Raw genomic sequence first — 21,997 nt, 5'->3', positions numbered from 1 at the left:
TCTCTTTACCCTATAACAAGGGTATTTAAGAGAACGAGTGAAGCTGCACAGAGATAAATATTGTTACTGATAGACACTAATTTAAGGTATCTGTAGTGAGCTACAAGTTACTGACTTGATGTATTCTATGATATTAAGTACATTTACTGCTCCATGTTCAATCCTTGCTGCCTAATCCTTTTATACCCTATAGCCTGGGTATTACTAGAGCCACTGAGGTTAAGTTATAAATTATTACCAGTGAGACATTTAGGCTATTCCAAGTATTGAAGGTACTGTAATGACTTAACAATGCACACACTTGCGTACTTGAGAGGCTGCGATGTTTGCATTGTGATAATATCTCTGGATTTTTTTGGGGTCCTGTCTTTGCCAGGATTATGAGTTGAGATATCTCGAGCATGTATTATAGTACATGTATGTCTTGTGATGCCTGCCTTGGGATGCCTGCAGAATCTGTACTAGATCTTGTGTTTTTTATTACAGATATGTATTATCTACGACAGACTTTATACTTTTGACTTGACAAATTTGTCTAAAATTGTAAAAAAAATTATATGCCAATTTTTGTGATAGTTCGTTTATATTATATCTGCTGTAAACCAAAGGAAATCTTTGCAAAAGAGAATTCTTTCCACAAGAAGTTTATATTTTATCAAAATCATTTTTTTTTTTTTTATAAAAATGGGATTATCAGGTCATTTTGAACACTATTGGTCGATTAGTTTGACCAGACTTTGATATTGGAGTAAGTGGGCAGTATTTTGTATTGATCCTGTTCCATCTTGTCTTTAGGGTATTAGACTTTGGAAAAAATAAAGATATAATGTCCTGTATAAATCATATTTATTCATCCTTTTAATGGCCATAAAATGTGCATTGATGTATGTATCATTGCTTATTGCTGATTGGCTGTAAATAAAATGAAAAAATATACCTCAAGATTTTTTTAACTGAGTATGAAGCACAAGTCTGTTAAAAAAAAAACGTTGATTGATTTATGTAATAATGGTTTATTAGATACTTATGTGAATGATGATTTAAACATTTGCAGTTGCACAATGAATGGTTCCAGATTTTAACTTTCTGAGAGATTTGATCAATAAAATCTTCACTGCAACAGAGTGTTTTCACATTACACATGTATACATATTCCATTTGAAACAATATATCACAGACACATTCAAATCGTCAGTTTAACCAAGAAATCAATGAAAACACAAATTTCAGATAGGCGAGTCGGGAGGTAAATCGTTTGTAGTCCGACCATAATCATTTTTTTCAAAACTCTGAAACTCAGGCTGTGTGTATGGATCATATGTATCTTGGGGGTATATCGCCCTCTCTGTCGAGTGTTCTAAAATTCCATTGGCTGAACTGTGGTCATCCATGTGATCAGGATACCTATTTTCCGATTTGAATAAAATGGCAACCAGTCGAATCGCGAGTTCCACTAACTCCATAATTGTCAGAATCGAAATCCCCATCCACAGTCCTAAAGTTCCTCCGATATCTGACAGTAAATCTGCTATATCATAGTCAGCCATCTGCTTAAATTCTATGACACTAAGGTCTTCTAAATAAACATTCAAACGAAGGAGATTTTGATGAATGAGTTGAGTGGCACGGGCCTGCTTTCGTCTCTCATCCATCGGAATATCGGCATGTAATAATTGTTCCGCATTTTCTCCAGTCATGTTTTGAGCCAGTGGCTCATATTTCTTAATAATTCCATGAAGATTGTAATAAGCCTCTGACATGAAGGAATTATTTATCCGATTTGAATCTTCTAAAATTCCATAAAATGTCTGTAAGGCGTTGTACTGGTTAAACTCGAGGGGCCAGTACGAGAGGGAGATGGATTTTTGATAGGAGGTTTCTTGACATGGCTGGAAACACCCACACCCGACCTCGTAACTGCGGTCGTTAGAGAGACGGTGGAGCACCTTGACCTCACAGTCCAGTTTCTGGTTGTACAGGTGTGTTCTATTGAATGAGCCAGACTTACTTAGCTGTTGGAATAAGTTCTGCCAGTGATGGAATGTCCCGCAGTAAGACAGATTTTTCTGTTCCGGAGTGCTTGGGAGTCCAGAGGTCCGACACTGACACTCGCGGATCACTATCTCTTGCTTACACAACTGGAAACAGGAGAATATCGTATTCCTGTATTTTGGGTATCTCTTAAGTCTGTCATATGTACAGTTTCCATAAGGATAAGGTTTCCTTGAATTCATTACTGCTTTTAGACCCACGGAGGACGAATACCCAGGAGGGATGTCAAATCCGTGATCCATGGGGCTGGGCATCGTCTGAGGGGCATGAACCTGGACCCTCAGTCCAGCGGTGTGCTCAATGTTACTCTCTTGGTTGTAGAGTCCGTATGCCCCTAGTGGAGGGTCGTCATTGTCAAGTGCCATGACGATTGAGAGGCCATGCTGGGGACCGGTGGTATGCATATACTGCATGTTATGGTCCCCCATCTTACTGTTAAACGTGTAGCAGTTATAGTAGTTCTTGCCGTTGAAATATCGAGTGAAGTTGTGAGGGTGACACGGCCTTTGATTGAATCGGCAGTGAAGTAACGTATCGTTTATTTCATGGCCCACGTTTTTGGCTTCCTGGAATAAATTCTCGTAAAATCCCTGAACAGACTCCACTCGCGAGAAGTGTTCACCAAAGTTTGCATTGCTAATAAATTGAAACCAGTTGTTGATATCGGGAGTTTCATTCATTCTGTCCTTCAGTTTGGTAAGCGATAAAGCCTGCGTGTTGCAGATTGTTACCGATGGAAATTCCACCGGCATTCCGTCCTTCATTTCGGAGACTTCCACCACATTGTACTGTAGGTACTTTATCACAAGGAATGACAAATGTATGGCGGCCGCCGTAAACCCAATTATCACCAGCAGAGACCACATCACTTTTCGTTTAGTTTTTCGTGACATGGCGATTTTCGCTAGACCATGTGCATTACTTTCGGACCCCAGTTCCTGCACTATGGCCATGGCCGATTTTCGATTTTTCTTTCGAGCATGGGTGTCATTTGGCGGCATCTTCAAATGGTCGTGAAAATAGTTAAACTTTCCTACAGGTGAAAACTTCATGTGTTCTTTATTCTGACCCCTACAAAAAAAAGAAGGAAGTGTTAGGACTGGAATTACAATTATCAACCTACGAACTCAACAGTCCTGCAGACATTCATAAATATTTGCTATTAAACTTTTAAATTACATCAACCATTTAAGGTTGATCTTATATGGAGATGCAGTTAGAACTGCTGGGTAAATGACAGCAATTATTTTAATAATTCTAATACATGTAGTATAGAGGATACAGCTAATAACATGTCATGAAGAACACTTATGACTTTAGTTATGATTTTACAAGTCCGATCTCTCTGAAGCTTTGGATGTGGAAAATTGGTAGACTATTAGAGTTCAGGCTGAGTTATTAATCCTCGTAAACTCCTAGGGATGCTGTTTTGCCTCCGTAAATGTGATTGCTTTATTGGTATGGATTCTTTTTCAATTTGTCCCCCACACTCAAAGTCAGAACATAATCATACTTCATGTAAATATGACGTGTCAGCAAATTAACAGGAAGGAGGGATGAGCTTAGATTAAACATTGTTTTCCTGAACTGATTATCGTAGATTAACTGTTGTTTTCTGTACTGATCATCGTTAACCTTGAGAAAACAAAGATGCGAGAGATTCAAGTGACAAATGTCAAAACCTTCACACCAGGAGACCATCATAATTGTTATTTCAGAACCCAAGGAAACAATAACCTCCCCCCCCCCCACCCCCCCCCCCCCCCAAAAAAAAAAAAGAAGAAAAAAAAGAAAAAGAATTTTTTTGTTTGTTTGAAAGAGAACTGTGAGAAATCAATTGACGTCAGAGTTTTGCTACTAAATTGAATGCAACATCAGCAGATAAAAGGACACATCAACTTTTTTTATATAAATTTTTTTTTGTATAAGCTGCTCTCGATCAGGACCAAAGAGTTTTAAGAAGTTAATAGATACTGTGTTTCTAACCTTGCAGGAAAACAAAACAATGGATCTAGTTAATCTCTTGCTATGAACAATGCTGAAGTATGAGAGTTGCTTAAAACGCTATCGTATATCCGACCCAGGTTTAATATTATAAGTGAAGACATATGCACAACAATAACAGTGATATAGGTAATGTTCCGGTAATAGCGGCCATTCCGTGGAGGAGATTCAGATGTGTCAGGAGGAATTAACCTATATTTTTATTTATTTCTATTGGCGTAACCCCGACCAACATATAAATAAACAAAGTTATCGTTCTCTAACTAAGGTTGTCTCCCCTGTAATCAGCAATATCATATTACATAGGAATGGCATATGATTGAATTATTCAATAAAAAGCAGTATGTAATCCTTATGAATTACAAAGTTTATTATCATATTGGTCGTGGTTCATTAGGCCTTACTTATGTGTGTAATTTATATTTGGTGTATTTTGAAAATAAGCTCCGTAACAGCTGATATAGAAGAGATATATAGATACTTAAAAAGCTCTCTCAGATAATATTGTAATGAATTGATTCTGGTTAAAGTAGCGTGAAATATAATTTGCAAAACACAGATGTTTAAATCATAAAACATATGTTGCCTACCTAACAATGCAACACACATGCAAAACAAATTATTTCTCTTAATATACATGTAGCAAATTTAAGTGCAAATTTTGACCAATTAAGATACTTTGGAATTCATTTTTTTAATTACAAATTGTTTTACGCTCTGAAATGGTTATAAAAATTTTATAAATATGAATTAACTTTATTATACACCTAATTGTATGTAATAATGTTAGTATAACTCTTTCAAATTAAGAAATTCAAGTTTAGAGTAATCTCCCTTGAATTTTTTCCATCTGTTTTGTGTTTTTTAATAAAGTTGTTAAATGATAATTACAATGATTAAATTTTTTTTCTTTTCAAGTCATACATCATCAAGCTTTCAGCATAAATCTGTCAAAGGGCGTATACTTGGAGGACTAACAAATATTGTTGCACTCATTTACTTAGTGTCTTTAAAAAAGTCGAAAAAGGTAAACGATCTAAAAAATTTGAAGATCTTTGTGGCTGAAATATTTGTTGGTGGGGTGAAAGACCGTGTTCTGTGGGCTGGCTCCTCTGATATTGAGTGCTCGATTGAGCCTGTTATTGAGTGCTCGATTGAGCCTGTTATTAGTTGGCTTCGAGTTCTTCTTTTAAGTGAGTAACTCTAACCGCACTACAATGAGAAACCTGTTATACATGTCTGTGAATGACCTTCAAAAGATCAAACACTGGGGACCTTGGATAAGAGCAGTTCCTGAAGAAGTTCACACAGAAATTTCTTAATTATGTCTTGTATTCTTTGTGTGCAGGTGTAAAAAGAGAGAGAGAGAGAGAGAGAGAGAGAGAGAGAGAGAGAGAGAGAGAGAGAGAGTCTCTGAAAGATTTGTGTGGCAAATATCCCAAATATTCTGCATGTTGTTAAATTTATGACTCTTGAACAAATAAAATATAATTATAGACAGGTTCGGTTTGATTAACAATGTCTGAGACCAAAGGAAGGGAAGTTCTCCAAGATGTGTGGTTCCTTTAATACAGCCAAGGTTTATAACAAAATGACTGAAGTTCCTGATCTGGGATAAAGACAAAAGAAACCTCTGTGGATCTTTAAGTTTTTCATTTCCCATTTTTTCATTACATTAATGAAGGTTATAGAGGTTTGTGCAATGGCAGGAATTTAGGGATTTCTTATTAATCAGTGCTTCATTATAGTGATTGTTTACCTCACAGAGATATAGAAAAAAAGACTAACTCCCCTCCCACCCCTGAAAAAATTAAAGATTTTAGAGAGCCAACCCACTCATCCCTTGCTGGTAATTTTTTAGTCGCTCAAGGAATGTGTAAAAATGTCCAGAATTTATTTACTGACTACTGGTGTAATACCAGGGTGTAATATATGAAATATCATATTTTTGGGTTGGGAACCATTCATTTCTGAGCTACTGTACATGTATTACAATGTATGAAATATGGTAGATTACTTATTTTACTCGAGTTCTTAATTTTGTGAGCCTGCCGTTTTCTATCTAAACGTGAGAATTTAAAATCGCGAATGTAGAACTTTTATTCTAATAACTCTCAAAATATAAAACCAAGATTTTAAAATCTGCGGTGGTGCTTCTCGCGATTTATGCAGATATTAGTTCCTCGCGTTTAATTATGAACCTACAGTAGTGCTAAATTAAGTTCCAGAGGCAGCTCCCTTGTAACCCTAAAATATTGCTTCTATTTTTGTCAAAGAAAAATATACTACTGAGCGCTTTCCAAATATTTTTTCAAATTTGTCTGAACAAAATTGTCTTAATGTTTTTTTTTAACACAAACATTTTCAATTCTCAAATAAACAAACAAATAAAATCATGAATACAAAGGCGCGTGTCTGGATCATTGATAGCTTTATCACTCTCACCATATAATAACAGTGTTGTGTTAAATGTGACGAGAGCCGCAAATTTGCATTTTCAAATGTGGGATTGATTTTAAGGGACTGTCTTTGAAGAATTAAAAGTTTGTTTACTGCGGCTGAAGCTTCTTTGAGACCTTGATCAGACGCGCTCTGTATTCACACCTTGGATTGATCGCTGATCATTGATGCAGCATCAAGGAAGTGGGCAGGCGAACACTGAACAGCGTTTCCTGATCTGTATACTTAACAAGGAACCTCGGGTCCAATCTTTGATGGGGGAAGCAAAGGGAGGAAACAGTCGGAAACTAATGTCCGCACGGGGATAAATCCATCCCAATCTGCATCAACTGATCAGCAGAAAATCAGAAACTTCTGACAAAAATAAGATTTCTCTGTTTTATCAAAGGCAGGCTGGTTTACATTAAGGCACCAAATCAAAGGTTGAACAGTTTTTGGGAATAATGAAAAAAAAAGAAAGGAAGGAAGAATTTGATATCAGTGTGGTATTTCATCTTGAGTGAGATCAAGATGAATTCTGCTGTGTTCTTATCACATAATGACACACTATAAAAATTAAAATATTAACTTTGATTCAACACCCGGTAACAATTGGGATTGTAGCTAATTTTATCTGACACCTCCCTGCTGGGGTAGAAACATTAAGATGATGGAGGTCTCTTTGAATCGGACCAGGGTGTTGTTACAATGATGGATGAGTGATAAATTGAAATAGTTCACTAGTAGATTATGGCTCTTGAATTGATTGTTATAACTAAAACTGGTACTTCTAATAGGCCTGTATCAAGTGTACTTTGATAAAGAAATGTGTGGTACCTCAAATAGGTTTGTACTTTTATGATGAGAGAAATGTTTTACTTATGCAGTCAGCTGCATTCCTTCATCTTTGGACATTCTTATCAAACTGTCACAATTGAGAGGTATTATACCATTTGTATTAGGATTTGGCCCATCTTGAAGTCAAAGCAAACACTAATCTTGAAAGTCATATTTGTTCCCCTAATTTAACCTTAAAAATCTATTTTCCTTCTTCTTTCTGTATTTTTCTCTTTTACATTTGATAATTTCTGCATATCATGTAAAGATATCTTATTGACTGGGGAGCAGCAAGCAAACAAAGTACATGTATTTTTGAATATGTCAGCTTAATTAGTACATGTGCTAGAAAATACCAAACATTACCTCAATGGGTGATGCTGGGTAAAATAAGTGATGCTGTCCTCACAATATGAGATAAGTCACCTCAAGTTTGTGCTGGGGTGGGTGGATGGAGAGGTGATGCACAATGTGTACATATAAGCATGATTGAGGGTAAAAACTAATCTCTCTTTTATAAGTGACCCAAGCTATGAAGTTGTGGATGAGGGGGTGCACTTTGGGGGTCCATTGAAACACTAAGAAGGGTGGGGGATGGTTTGTTAAAGGGGGATACATAAAACTTCCTGGCATGGATATTACTTATATCTGTCAAGTCCCATCACTGGGCTGGTCATGAATGGCAGTAAATAGCTTTCAGATGTGGCTGATCTTAACATTGCGTCACAGGGCTGGAGGGTTAACTAATGGCTTGTGTCTGCTTGGTTATCCAGCTATAGTGGGGAGTGATGGGGCATTGTTTGTGGTGCCCTGCTTGTTAAGGCATGGAATTAATTAGCACTGGGCAGCACCCGGCCCATTAATTTGTGGAGGCATTAGCACTCGTTGTTAGTGTTTATTTGTAAACGATCAGCCACTTAGAACAATTTATTTTGGCTGGGTGTTGATAGGTGTAATGGTGCAGTAGTATGCATCCATTTGTTTTTTGCCTCTTAGATTGAGGGAATGCATTTTGTATGATGTACTTTAGGATGTCCATTGTGTGACCTACAGTTAAACTTCGATATTTCAAACACTTATATCTCGAATACAATGGATATGTCGAAGTTATTTGTAAGTCCCAACTTCTTATTTTTTAAGTATTCTACTCTCGATATCTCGAATACTTTGATATCTCGAAGTTTTTAAACAGTCCCATCTAGTTCGAAATAACGAAGTTTGACTGTATCTGAACTGGAGTCTTTGAGTGACTGTCCAATCAAAGCTTGATCTGTGTATTATGGGAAATAAAGAAGTTCAGGTGGGGGGGGGGGGGGGATGGGGGGGGGGGGGTGATATACAAGAAGTGAACAGTATAGGTTCAATCCTTTAAATGGGTCTCTGTATTAGGATGGGATATTTTACTTGAACTTTGGTATATTGAACATGCATATCTGAAATCTATCTTTTTATATTAAAGGGAGAAGACTTCTAAGTTACAGAATTTGTGTCCAATCCTAATTGTATATATTAACTACAATCAAAATATGTTCAAATCAAGGCAGAGTATTTTAGTATATAATAGATGAGTCTCTTAATCAGTACTGTATCTCCATTTCTTAGATATTTTAAAGGACTATGTGCGGTTTTATGCATTTTTTGCCCCCGAAATCAAAGTTTTAGAAAGAGCTTTGAAAATAAGGTGAAAGATAGTTAAAATCATATTGGAAATAAAGGTATAAGAGGTTATCACCACAGTGACGTCATAATGTAGAAATGACGTCATGAAGATTGCATTATTTTGATAAATTGATGTTTTGTAGCAAAATATGGGTGTTTTTCTACGGTTTTTCGATTGGGAAACATCGAGCGCAGGCTTGCTCAAGTACCATTTTTTAATATAATGTGTATAACTATCGGAAGAAAAACATATGTTAAAATCGCACTTGAGCAGACCTGCGCTCTATACTTCCGAATGCAAAATATGGAGAAAAAATGAGATTATTTTCATTTTTTTGCAAATTTGCGGGAATTAGGTCATTTAAGTGACGTCATAGATACACAGCGAATGAGCAATGATGACTAAAATCAAGACTAAAATTATAGGTATCCTCTATACAATGATTTGTGAAGATTTTATTTTTATACGATACTATTTAAAAATTGGTTGAAATCGGGGGCAGATATTTGACCATACCGCACATAGTCCTTTTTCCTTGTTCTAATTATTAGACCACATAAATGGAGTTAGACATAAGAAGGTTTTACTGTATGCATCCTCCACGAAATGAAAATTAAGTGTAAAAAAGAGTAGGGGGGGATGCAGTCATATTTGTTGTAATGGTCAAGTCTTAACTTAAACTGAGACAAATGCAGGACTTCTCAGATCTGTCAGCCATTTTATTTGTAGAACCTTTAATGGCAACACACTGCTTGAATGCACTTGACAGAGAGCAAATATCAGCCTTGAAATACATGTAGAATAAAGGACCCAGCATTGAGTATTGATATCTACACTGATTACACATACACTGTACGTGGGTTACATCATAGACTGAAGTTCTTTTAATCCGAGGAAACTTGTCAGCTTTCACTTGATTTAATAACTATAGAAATATATATCTATCTGTGGGTGTATCCAAATTCAGACTAATTCTATATAGTCAGGATTTTCTTGGAATTCCACCAATGTGGAATACATCAAGCAGTGACAGATTTTACGGCTAACTTAATCCTTCTAGATTTCTCATGAATTCTGAAGTTTGTACTGTTGAAAAATGATTGCCATTATGATATATTAAATTGCTAAAGAACTCTGTTATGAAGTAATGGAATTAGGAATTCCAAGTCATAAAAAAGTAGCCCAGAAGTTTAGCACTTAGCCATTAATTTTGTCAGTCAATTCTCAATTCAGCTCAACTCACTAATAAATCAGACAAATCTAAATTCCGATTAATCATCTCTCGGACAGACTTGGGAGCAGAAAGAATGCTGAGTCTTATGCTGCCAAATTATGTAAATTTTGTTAAAATTGATGGTCTTGGCAAATTGTGACAAATAGAGTTATTATTAAGGAAAAGCATATGCCTTGTTTCTGCCATTAGTCTGTTTGCTAAACATGGTCACGTGATTAAGTCACATGACCTCACTGCAAAGGAACTAGACTGGTCTACACACAACCCAGGAGTCTTATAGTGCAGAATCTCAAGGGAGCTTACTGCTTTAACCCCCAAATCTTCCCCAGGTCTGTGCTTTCTCTGAATGACTGTAATGGCTTGCTCTTTCAGGTTTTGTCTTGATTCTATGGCCGTTTTATGGCAGAATGATTCAGTTCCATAGTTCTGAGTAGTAGAGATAAATCTCTCCGTCTCAGAATGCAGGCTTCACAGAATGTCTTGGTAGATATGATTTATAGTTGGAGGTTGATTACATTGTAAATATTGCTCTAGATCAAAAATAAAAATATATATAAACTCTGGGGAATATCAACTTTTTACACTCACAGGGGATCTGACAGACCTTCTATAATCAGGCATCATCAATAACCAATGATAGGACATCTCACTACTAGGAAAGTTTGCTGACCCTCTTAAAGACTCCAATACCGGTAACCCAGATTTTCTTCTCACCCAATGACCTTCAGGTTAACTTAGTTCACCTTAGACATGACCTGACCTTCATTTTCTATGTGACCTTTTCTTAATCAGTCATTCTACAGTTGACCATTCCTGAACCAACTTTAATTTATGTGTGAACCTTAAAAAACAATGACAACCTGACCCTCAGTATATGTTGAACCTTTACAGACTTCATCCCAAATGTATATGTCCCAATGACCTTGATGACCATTAATTTGGACCTGAATAGAATAACTTGAGTCAACTCTGCATGATAGATGGTCATAATTATCCGGTACATGATTTTCTTCCCAACTTCTTTTAGATGCTGTTTATTAGTACTGTGGAATCATTAAATTTCGTGGGGGCCAATTTTCGTGGATTGCTCAAGTTTTACAGGTTAATGGGGACATAATTTCGTGTATCATCTTATACCTACAAAAGGATATATGACTTTATAACCCATATTCAATAAATCGTGGAGGATGTTAATTCGTGGATGAGAGGCAACCACGAATTCCACGAAAATTGAGCCACCACGAAATCTAATGATTCCACTGTATCTTCATGCATAGATCAATTATTTCATATTGATCACATATTATTTCATTTGAAACTTTTAGCAGCTTATTCTAAATTCCCATCATCTTTGTAAAATAACCATTAAAAGGGAATGTTCCTTTTTTTCCAAGACTTTTTGAGATAACAATATTTAAATATTGAATGACAGTTTATACATGTATAAACTAGAATATTATAGGTCCAACTAGTTTTCATACACATGCATACATTGAACTTGAGCTTTAACTTGAAAGGATACAATATTAGATGTACAATCAAACCAGTATTCATTCATGCCAATAGAAGAAAATGAAATGACAACATCATTGTTATATTTATAAAGAGTAAACCCTGCAGTGCATCCTTTTCCAGTATATGTTAGAAATGCATACCATATACAACCCTATAATTTTATTTTCTTATAGAAGAATTTATACCCAAAACAATCATTATCGTAAATTTCTACCATTGTTTTGTGCCCATTTTTTGCGACTCCTCTTGATATTTTTCGAGGGATTCCATAAGTGTTGTGTATGCAGTCATAATATAATGTTACGTATTCTCATGTCGAGTTTTCCTCTTAGAATTTCTGGAGTATTGTTATATTGACAAAGAGCTATTGACTTAGAGAGAGTGTTTCACAACAACATAATCTGGAAATCTCTTCAGAGAGCATTGTTTCCTGACTTAGGCCTCAATTCATTCAAAGTTTTCTAATTCCGCAGCTCTTGATGCAGAAAAGTTTGTGAACATAGTGGTTCAATGTTAAGTCAAGAGGTGCTAGGAACGACAAGTCTCAGACTCGCTCACATCGGCAGCAACCCAATAAATCTCGCTAAACTGCGTTCTCCTTCATAGATGAAATATTTTCTCATCAATTTTCATAATCATTATCAAATTGATTTAAATGTTTGAATTATAATTCTAAAGTAACTTAAATGATCAATTAATTGTTGCACGTTTTTGTAGATTGCAATTTGTACCATTAGATTGAAATATATTTTTGTTTCAGCTGACATATGCATTTATTAAGGGACAATGTAAGATCTCATTTTTTATATAAACAGGGTACAATTGTGAAATTTATTTTGTGTTATAGCAAAAATAATCCTTTAAGATTAGTATGGTGAAATTTTGTTTTTTCTACAGATTTTAAAACTTCCAAAATTCAATTTTGAAACAAGATATGACAATACTGAGAGATGTAATATTGTAATTTTAATTCAAAACATTAATTAATTTTCATGGTCATATATTGGTATTAACCATGGAAATAAAAGCTCAAACTGTGTGGCAAGGCTTCAGCCTATATAAGTTAAGCACGTTAAGCTTTGGATTATTTTTGACGTCTTTGTTAATTCACAGTCGGCCATTGATGTCAGCTATTTGACAGTTACAGCTCCTGTGTCATGTTTTTGGTCATTGTCTCTGGGCTCTCTCTGTCCCCCAGGAAATGCATGATAATACAGCGGAATACAGGGGAAGACATAGAGAGCGACTTGGACGTGTCAATCCGTCGGGGTCCGCTCTAACCAAGTATTCTCAGTTTCTATGACAACTTCTTCGTTCACAGTTCTAAGTGCAAAAAATTGACTCCTCGGTGTGTTATCTTTTGTGAACTTATGAAATATGATTCACCCCTGGTGCAGAATATTATCTAATTAATTTTACATCAAATCGAACCACTTGTGAAGCTGAGTATTAAAGGAAAGAAAGATAAATATTGACCTTCAAAAGTCAATCTAACTCAACAGTTGGATTTAACCCAAGGTTGAATTCTCATTTTGAGCTGTTAAAAAAATTTCTAATTTCTATGTGTTTTAAATTAAGGAATGGTTATCTTATTTCAGTTTTTTTGTGTAGAATGAATAATTGAAGTTGACATATTGATATGGATAAATCAACCCCTCGTTGATTGATGGTCAATTGATGTCAGGGTATTGTGGGCTTTATAGAACCATGGCAATATTAACTAGATGTTAAAACTGACAGATTAATTACAGATGAATCGACATTTGATTGATCATTCCTAGAATTTATATTTTTACAATATGCTGAGGTTACCAAGCTTTATAAAACTTGCTCCAGAAAAAGGATTGATGAGAGTGATATTTTACCATAAGATATATTGAACTTACCCATTTGCAATATATCCATTCATAAGTTAGAATTGTAATAAATCACAGTAGGTAATAAGAAAGCATCAAGACCTGCCCGAGCATCACTGAGGCAGTAAGCTGGGCGACAGCATAGCTACGCTTCACGCCAGTGTTCTGTGTTGGAGCAGCAGAAAAACACCCAATCCCACTACCTGTGGGTAATTGTTTGTGATGGGAGAAATGTTCCCTGTCTAATTAGAGGGGGGAGGTGGGGAGGAAGCAGTCGTACACCTGGACACCTGGAGACTACCTTTATCTCCATATCCCAGACCACTGGTCATTCTGAGTGCGGGAAGCTGAATGTAGGTACGTGGAAGGGAGTGGCCACAGTGAGACTACAGACTTACAGGGAGAAGAAGTGAGACCACAGGCTCAAGGGGTGAATATTAAGTAGGGCTGGGACGATACTGTACTGAGCCGATTCGGTACATATCACAATACATGAGATGCGATACGATACATATCACGATACATTGCAATTAAATGAAAACATGAATAAAAGCTTAAAATTTATTCAATCTGCCGATGTATTACCGCATGTCCAAAGTTATTTTGTTATATTCATAATGAGCGTTGCACAATTTACAAATTACTTTAGTCTCGTATACACTAGTTTTTCATAAACAAGTAATCCAAAAGTTTTCCACACTCCATATTTAGCTTCCTAACAGTTTCGATAACTTTACGATGTTTTCCGCCATCTTTGTACTTTCATATAAGGAGTGCGGACTAAATAGCCGATATATGAAGCTCGGATATTTTTGAAAAATTAAAAAAGTTCGGTAAGGTATTGTTGTATAAATGGTAAATGTATCGATCCAAATATCGTCAAAATAAATACCGTGATGCACCGGTGCATCGGTGGATCGTCCCATCCCTAATATTAAGGGAGACATTTTACAGACTAGTAGGGTGAAAAAGAGAGACCCCAGACTCAAAAAATAGGTGGGGGTGGTACATGTATCAGCTCCTTGCTGTAGGTGACCAAGGATGTCCATGAATGTACCTGTGTTTTAGCAGCTTTTACCTAGAAGATGTTCATCATTGTATTGTGTATTGCAAACACCTGAACTCCACACCTGTAGACCTGAGAGTTACAGACCAGGTATCAGCTGTACTAGAGGGTCAACTGTTTCACTGGCTGATCTTTGTGTGAGACATAAAATAACACCAAGAGACAGAGGATTCCTACATCATACTGTGGCTCTTTAACCTGTTATCAGTCCTGAACATTAGCACAGGGATGGATTGTTTTTAAGCAGGGAGACCAAAGTTCCAGGTGTTTGTACCTCAAGATGGCAACAGAGCTTGAGAGGGTGGGGGTTTGGAAGTCAGGTCTAGATAATTTATGTACAGATGTACATTATTTTGATTTGTTTTATGAGGGTTCCTGTCCTGAGAGGATGAAAAATCATCTGTTGATGGCCATATTGTAGAAATACGTACATCTGTCTAAAGTAATGGCTATGTCTTTCAGAAACGTAGAAGCAGGAATAAGATTACCGACATGGGAACATAATGATGATGATTATGACCGATGATTACAGCGCTGGCTGATTCACAGATCCCAGTTATTTATTACCAATTCTACAGACACCACAGACAAGTACAGGCAGCTTTAGCAAAGCTCTAAATTTTGTCTCGAAATCTGTCTTTTCTAGCCTTCCTGTATGTAGCAGTGTTTGAGGATTTTCTGTTTAGAATATGATGGACAAGAAGTTCTGTATATGTGGAGTGTGAATCTCTCCCCTCTATCTATCCAGTTTCCCTATCTGTGATGCCATAGATAAAAGGTTGTCATAGGTAAATATATGTTATGTTAATTCTAAAACATTCCACACAGAGAATACCTGTTCAAGGTGATTCAGTTCAGGAACCATTTACTGCTGACCTGTTATAAATTTCAGCTCCCCCAGATGGAGCAAAGCATTCCAGACACAGAGCACAGGTGATAATGAAGTCCAGTGATTGCTTAATGAGGGATTGCCATTCCTCTCTTAACTACAGTATGCCTCTCTCTCTTTCTCTCTTTTTCCTCTCTCTCTTCTCCTCTCCCATACTTTCTCTCTGTCTTTCTATCTCTCCCTCTTTTTCCTCCCTCCCTCTGTCTCTTCCTTCCTCTCTCTGACCACCCCCCAGATTCCCTGATGATGGAATCCTGAATTCCAGTGTTGGATGCCAGGGATTTTAACAATCCTAGCCAGTGGCCACCCTTTGATGTAAGCCTCTGTGTGGTACTGGCTGAGGTGTCCAGTATTGCAGGCACCACGGGGCCAGCTGGCATTCATTAGTTCCAAGGGTGTCTGAGGACATCTCCTCAATACACTGAAGTACCATTTCATAATCGGATAATCCAATTATATGATAACCCTTATATGTACACATACATGCAGAATTCCAGACTTCATATTAAAACAAAAAAGGAGGGTTACTGCTCACCATAATTATGGCTTTAATCAAGAAAAAGAAAATAAAGGCAAAGTACAGTAAAACTTGTTTAGTACAAACATGGAAATAGCAAATTCTCAAATATAGCGAAGTTTTAATAAGTCTCCAGTAAAATTCTTATCATATCTTTGCAAAATTTTACGGTTATAACGAATTCGGATATATCGAACTGAATTTGAGTCCCGTACACGTATAGAGGAGAATAATAATGAAATTTAACCCTTTTATAACAAATTTCTTTACAAATCAGGAAGTCCGGGCTACCATTTAACTTGATAGTTTGAATGAATTTATTTTCATATTAATTTTTCAATTCACAATCCGATTATTAAAGGTATCAAAGTAATGTATTTTTATTTCAAGCCTCAATTCTCAAAAATTATAGTGTGGTGAAAGAAAACATGTATATAGTGAATTCGCTATTAATAGTTATTATTATGAATTTGTTGTATGAATATAACATTGCATTGCATTAAAGACATGAATGTTCAGCGGATGATAACATTAAAAAATTGTGCAAGGTGTCCCAAGTACTTCAATAAATAGAGAAAAGATGTAATAAACATTTCCCAGGTGTTTAAATCTCTGTAATAAAATTTGGTTTTGTACCTGTCATCCAGATGATGTATAAATGAAGGTAGGAAGATTTTTCCTTTTATTGATTTGAATGGTGCTAATAATTAACAGGTATGTTTAATTTCATGTAAAATTATCAAAAAGTGAAGGAGGCAATGTAGCTTTGGACAGACCTAGTGGTAGTGGTTTGTACCACTTTTTTCTGCTTTCTGGTATTCAAAAGGCAGAAAAAAGTGGTAAAAATTTTAGTGCATGATAGTCACGATTTTGGTCAAAAATCATTTTTTTCCAATTTTAATGTTACAGTGCTTCAGTAAGGCAACCAAAGTTTTAGTGTTATTGGTCAAGTTATAAGCAAGTTTCATAGCTTACAATTCTTTGCCATGTAAACAAAGCTTTTGTTGTTGAAGTGAAAATTCCAGATTTTGACCTAAAATAAATGTGTTAAACGTTAGAAATTATATATTTATGCTTAAAATGAATAAGAAGATAGACAAATCAGCTTGAAAAAAGATTTTTTACTGGTATATTGAACCTATGTAAACAAAAACAAGGCACAAGCCTTGTTTACATGACAAAGAATTGTGAGCACTGTTAATCTTACTAATAGCTCTACGAATGACTCTCAAATTTCATTTCATCATTAGAAATGCATTTCTAAAGCATTTGTAAATAATCAAAGCATCAAAAAAAATTAGGAACAAAATTGTGACCATGCCCCTTTAAAAACTGTTGGGGAAGTTTAACATATTCCTTGGGTCTTACAATTCGTCTGAGAAAAAGACTTGGATATTAATGACCATGCTATACCTGATGTAAAGGACTAAGTGCGGTTTTATGCAATTTTTGCCCCCCAAAATCAAAGTTTTAGAAAGAGCTTTAAAATAAGGTGAAAGATAGTTAAAATCATATTGGAAATAAAGGTGTAAAAGGTTATCACCACAGTGACGTCATAATGTAGAAATGACGTCATGAATATTGCATTATTTTGATAAATTGATGTTTTGTAGAAAAATATGGGTGTTTTCCGATGGTGTTTCGACTGGGAAACATCGAGCGCAGGCTTGCTCAAGTACCATTTTTTAGTATAATATGTATAACTATCTGAAGAAAAACATATGTTAAAATCGCACTTGAGCAGACCTGCGCTCTATATTTCCGAATGCAAAATATAGTGCAAAAATGAGAATATTTTCATTTGTTTGCAAATTTGCGGGAATTAGGTCATTTAAGTGACGTCATAGATAAACAGCGAGTGAGCAATGATGACTAAAATCAAGATTAAAGTTATAGGCATCCTCTTTACAATGATTTGTGAAGATTTCATTTTCATACGATACTATTTAAAAATTGGTTGAAATCGGGGGCAGATATTTGACCATACCGCACATAGTCCTTTCGAAAACTAGGGAGTAAAAAAATTAGCCGGTATTTGAGCTAAGAAAAAAAAAAAAACTATGAACAAATCTCCCCAACCTCATTTACTCCAAATTAAGGATTGAGATAAATATAAGTTTCTTCCAAAGATGTAGGCATTCTGTTGCAGATAGGGTTTGATTGGCTGCCAATTAGCAGCCATATTGGGATAAGTCCATCAGTGAATCCCTACAGAGCCTAACTCTGTTTTCAGACAGAGCTATAGAGGGCTGCAAGACAGGGGCTCCCCATAGTGATGTTTAGCAGCTTGTGTTTAACAAATAATTACATTTAATTTGACAAATGAATGTTGTTTCTCCCATTTAATTTGTCCATAAGGTTCCGTGCTCTGGGATTTCGCGAGACATTTAGCTGCTGCGGGGAAATTTTTCTTTTTATTGTACTTGTATTGATCTGGGCTTTTGTTTTCTTTGTTCAAAAGAAAGTTATTAAAGGCTGCTCAGAGGTCTCAAACATGATGCATGTCCTTTCCTTAAAAAACAAGATTAAAAAGTCTTCAAAAGTAAAAAAAAAAAAAGCATCAAAAGTCTGAAGAAAATGAGCTGAAACAGAAAGAGGCGGAGGTTTCAGAGTTGTTATTGGTCAGCTCGTCCATTTATTGTGCATGTAAGACATGTACTGGTATTGACTCCTTTATGTTACAGAACTTTTCAAGCCAACATTACAAGATAAATGATAAAGTCCACTAATATATTTATAAGTACACAAACGCGTTTTCACTGTCATTCAAAATGGACGCGAATTGTAGCATGTATAGCTTTAAAATTACTGAGAGTTTATGTTTACAATAATCCAACCGTCAAGCGATAAGCATGTGCTATGATCATTGTGGTGTCATGAAAAAGTTCACACAGAATTGAACGTTTTTGCTATTCTATAGGTTCATATATAAGGAAACATATTTACAAATGTAAATATTGTATATCTTTAATGTTTTGCTTGTGTCATATAGGTAAATGTATGAATTTCTATATTCTGGTGAAAGACGATCTGCCTCGACTGTCCATTTAAATGTTTCCAAGGAATTTGAAAATCATTTCTGGGCAAGGGCCAAATTCTCAGCTTGAAAATTGTCCTAAAATCAATGTGAGCTCAAAAGATGAATAAGAATAGTTTTTCAATAGCCAAATCAGAGGATAGTTTCAAGTTCTCCAACGATTCCCATTCAGATTCAGAGTTCTTATTCTCCTTAAATTAACTAGCCAGCTTAAAAGTATAACAATAGATATAATTCTGCAATTCCCAGCATGGTTATAAACATGTGGCTGCAAATTGTCATACAATAGCCAGCTTGGAGGAGTATATAAGCTACAACTTGTTCTCCACTCAGCAGGTCCAGAGCTTGTTATCCACTGGCCGGCTGTGGAGGGTTTGGGGGTTATGATCTGTAGACAATACTCAGGCACAGATTGTTACAGATTCCTGCTAATTTAAGCCGTACCTGAGAGCTTTTAGTCAGCCTTTGATGTTTGAACATTAACCATGTCAAGAGATAGACAGAAGAATCACTCCAGCCACTTCTAATAAATCTGTCACTGAGCAGATGAAAAGATAGACAGAATACCCGCCCTGTCACATTGTATTATAAAGATGCAGTTATCACCCTTGTTGTACTAATTGTATGGTCGGGTCTTGTTGTTTTGATGAAATTGAGTGCTTAATTTATGTGAGAGAGAGAGAGGGAGAGAGAGAGAGAGAGAGAGAGAGAGAGAGTTTTCATTATCTGAATTACAGGATTAACAGAAATTGTTGTCAGTTCAGCAGATTCTAGAAAAGTTCATATTTGTGGTTTTTGCATTTTATAATAATTTAATTGAACGTGCAGAATTGGATAAAAAACTTTTATATCCATGAAACTGCTACACATGTCTGTCCATTACAATATCAGGCTTCTTTTTATCACCTCTGTAAGTTGAAATGCAATAATTTATTATAGACTCTTGGTTAAGTTCAAGATGTGAAAGCGTGAGTCTACTTTAAGGCCTGACTGATCTTGATACCTCCGTATTTGATGCCTTTAGAATTAATTCATTTGATTTCTCTGAACTTTTGACTTGTGTTCCAAGCCTTGTTTTTTTCTGTCAGTTGAATGTGTGGTCTCTGCATTGATTTTTGATCAAAGTAAAGTTTCATGCACCTTTAAAATTTTAAATTTTTTTTTTTCACAGTTCAATCACTTAATGGTACATAATGTACAAAAAATATTGACAAATAAGTGTACAAATGCAAGATATGTTTTTTTTTTAGTAGGGGAAGAAAAGTGGGGGTGTCTTTATACAAATGTAATTAACTTTTCTACCTGTTGCAATTGTTACAGTATCAATTTTTTTTTTTTTTTTTTTTTTGGGGGGGGGGCACTCTTCATAAATTATTTAATAACTATTATAATTGTCAAACTTTTGGAAATATTTTGGAGAAAAAAGATTGATTTAATGGATGAATAGTATCATTACCTATTTTAATTACTATTTGGCAAATTTGAATTTATATATCTATGAAATAATATTATCATCTACTTATAAGTCAACAAATGCAATTAATTATTCCTAAAATCATTAATCCCTCTTAATTATATATTAATGCAATTTTGATATATGTAACTGATCTTTATTAAAAAAAAAAATTAAAAAAGACGCAGAAATTACTAGCCTTGAAAAAAAAATATCAATTACTCTATCTAAATATTTCATATTTTAATATTTGAACATTGATTTTTATAAATTAAATTAATTGTCAGAGAAATCTCACCTTTGGTTCTGGACAGGAACGTAGGTGTTACTTGTGCAGTAAGCTGCACCACACGAACAGTGTACGCGCATCATCTAGACTGACTAAAAATCCCGGCACCCCATAGGGCAGTAAAGAGTGGTTGTCCAATGGCTGAGGGTCTCCGGTAAGCCACCCCACGCAGGAATCACCGTCACATCCAGTTAGAGACTAAGCTCTGATTTCCCAGAAACTGACAGAATCTCTCAACAGCCCACTCAGTCTCACTGGCTCAACCCTTGCTGATCAGTGGCTGATTTTTTTTTCCCAATATTTTAAACTTATCAAACCTGTGCAATCATTAATCCAATAGCCTTAGCCCCCTCAGGGCAGGAACCAATGACCCCCTGCTTTCTCAGTTAATACTGACCCTGAGCGGCCAGATTTCAGGGTTCAGTAGAATAAGTATTTGAGGGTCCTAACAGAGAGAACCCATTGTGTTAGTCCTGTAACACTGACAGATGCTATAGACTATAAGAGAGCCGGAGATGTAGACTGTGAGGAAAACTGAGACACTACCTCCTGCTATGGTAGTCGTGTACTTTTTTAGGTCACGGTTCGGGGTATGTAAATTTCTTGTCAGTGGTCTACATCACTGTCTACTGGTCAGACAGGACGGTGAGGGGTTACACAGCCTTGTCTGGGGGTGGGGGGGGGACTTAGAATCATAGACTGGTCCCCATCTCACAACACAAGCTGTCAATTATCTTATTTGGATTTTATTTTGGTTGTTTTGCTTAGAATTCTTTAAAAATGTCTCAGACAATAGGATTATTGGCTTATATTTACAGAGATGAATTTTTTTGTCTGGGATTTTAATGAGATTTGAGATTTTACATCAGTTGCAAAAAAGAAAGGTTTATAGATTTGGTCCAAAAAGTGGACAAAATGATTGGTTGAAAGCTTAATGGTGTTTTTAAATAGCAGTATGCCTAGGGATATGAAATTTGAATCATGAATTATATCTCTGACTGCAAAGAAATTTTTATAAGTTGGTGACTGGCAATAACTGGCAGATTGTAGCGCTGAGGGATTTTCCTAGAAACAATTAATCCACCATATTTCTTGGATTTTGACAGTTTTCCCTTAAGTCCAACAAATAATGTAATAAATCTTTTATAT

At 35.7% G+C, this 21,997-nt stretch overlaps 2 protein-coding genes across 3 annotated transcripts in view; one reads left to right on the top strand and one right to left on the bottom strand.

Moving 5' to 3' along the window:
• Positions 1-21,997, top strand: part of LOC128159397 (integrator complex subunit 13-like) — a 47,602-nt gene that overhangs the window by 12,493 nt on the left and 13,112 nt on the right. The gene's annotated exons all lie outside the window — the stretch shown is intronic.
• Positions 833-21,460, bottom strand: LOC128159398 (FMRFamide-activated amiloride-sensitive sodium channel-like). 2 transcript variants are annotated; one of them, XM_052822471.1, is made up of 2 exons: positions 20,858-21,460; positions 833-3,123 (listed from the first exon to the last, which is right to left on the bottom strand). In XM_052822471.1, exons 1-2 carry the CDS (start codon positions 20,929-20,931, stop codon positions 1,227-1,229), a joined length of 1,971 nt encoding a protein of 656 aa, XP_052678431.1. In that variant the 5' UTR covers positions 20,932-21,460; the 3' UTR covers positions 833-1,226. The 2 variants fall into 2 exon arrangements, with proteins under 2 accessions (XP_052678431.1, XP_052678432.1); XM_052822472.1 differs by lacking the exon at positions 20,858-21,460 and adding an exon at positions 13,628-13,927.

Source organism: Crassostrea angulata, chromosome 8 (genome assembly GCF_025612915.1).
Source record: "Crassostrea angulata isolate pt1a10 chromosome 8, ASM2561291v2, whole genome shotgun sequence".
Lineage (NCBI taxonomy): Eukaryota > Metazoa > Mollusca > Bivalvia > Ostreida > Ostreidae > Magallana > Magallana angulata.
The sequence above is the reverse complement of the archived record's forward strand: the minus strand, read 5'-3'. Positions and strand labels throughout refer to the sequence as shown.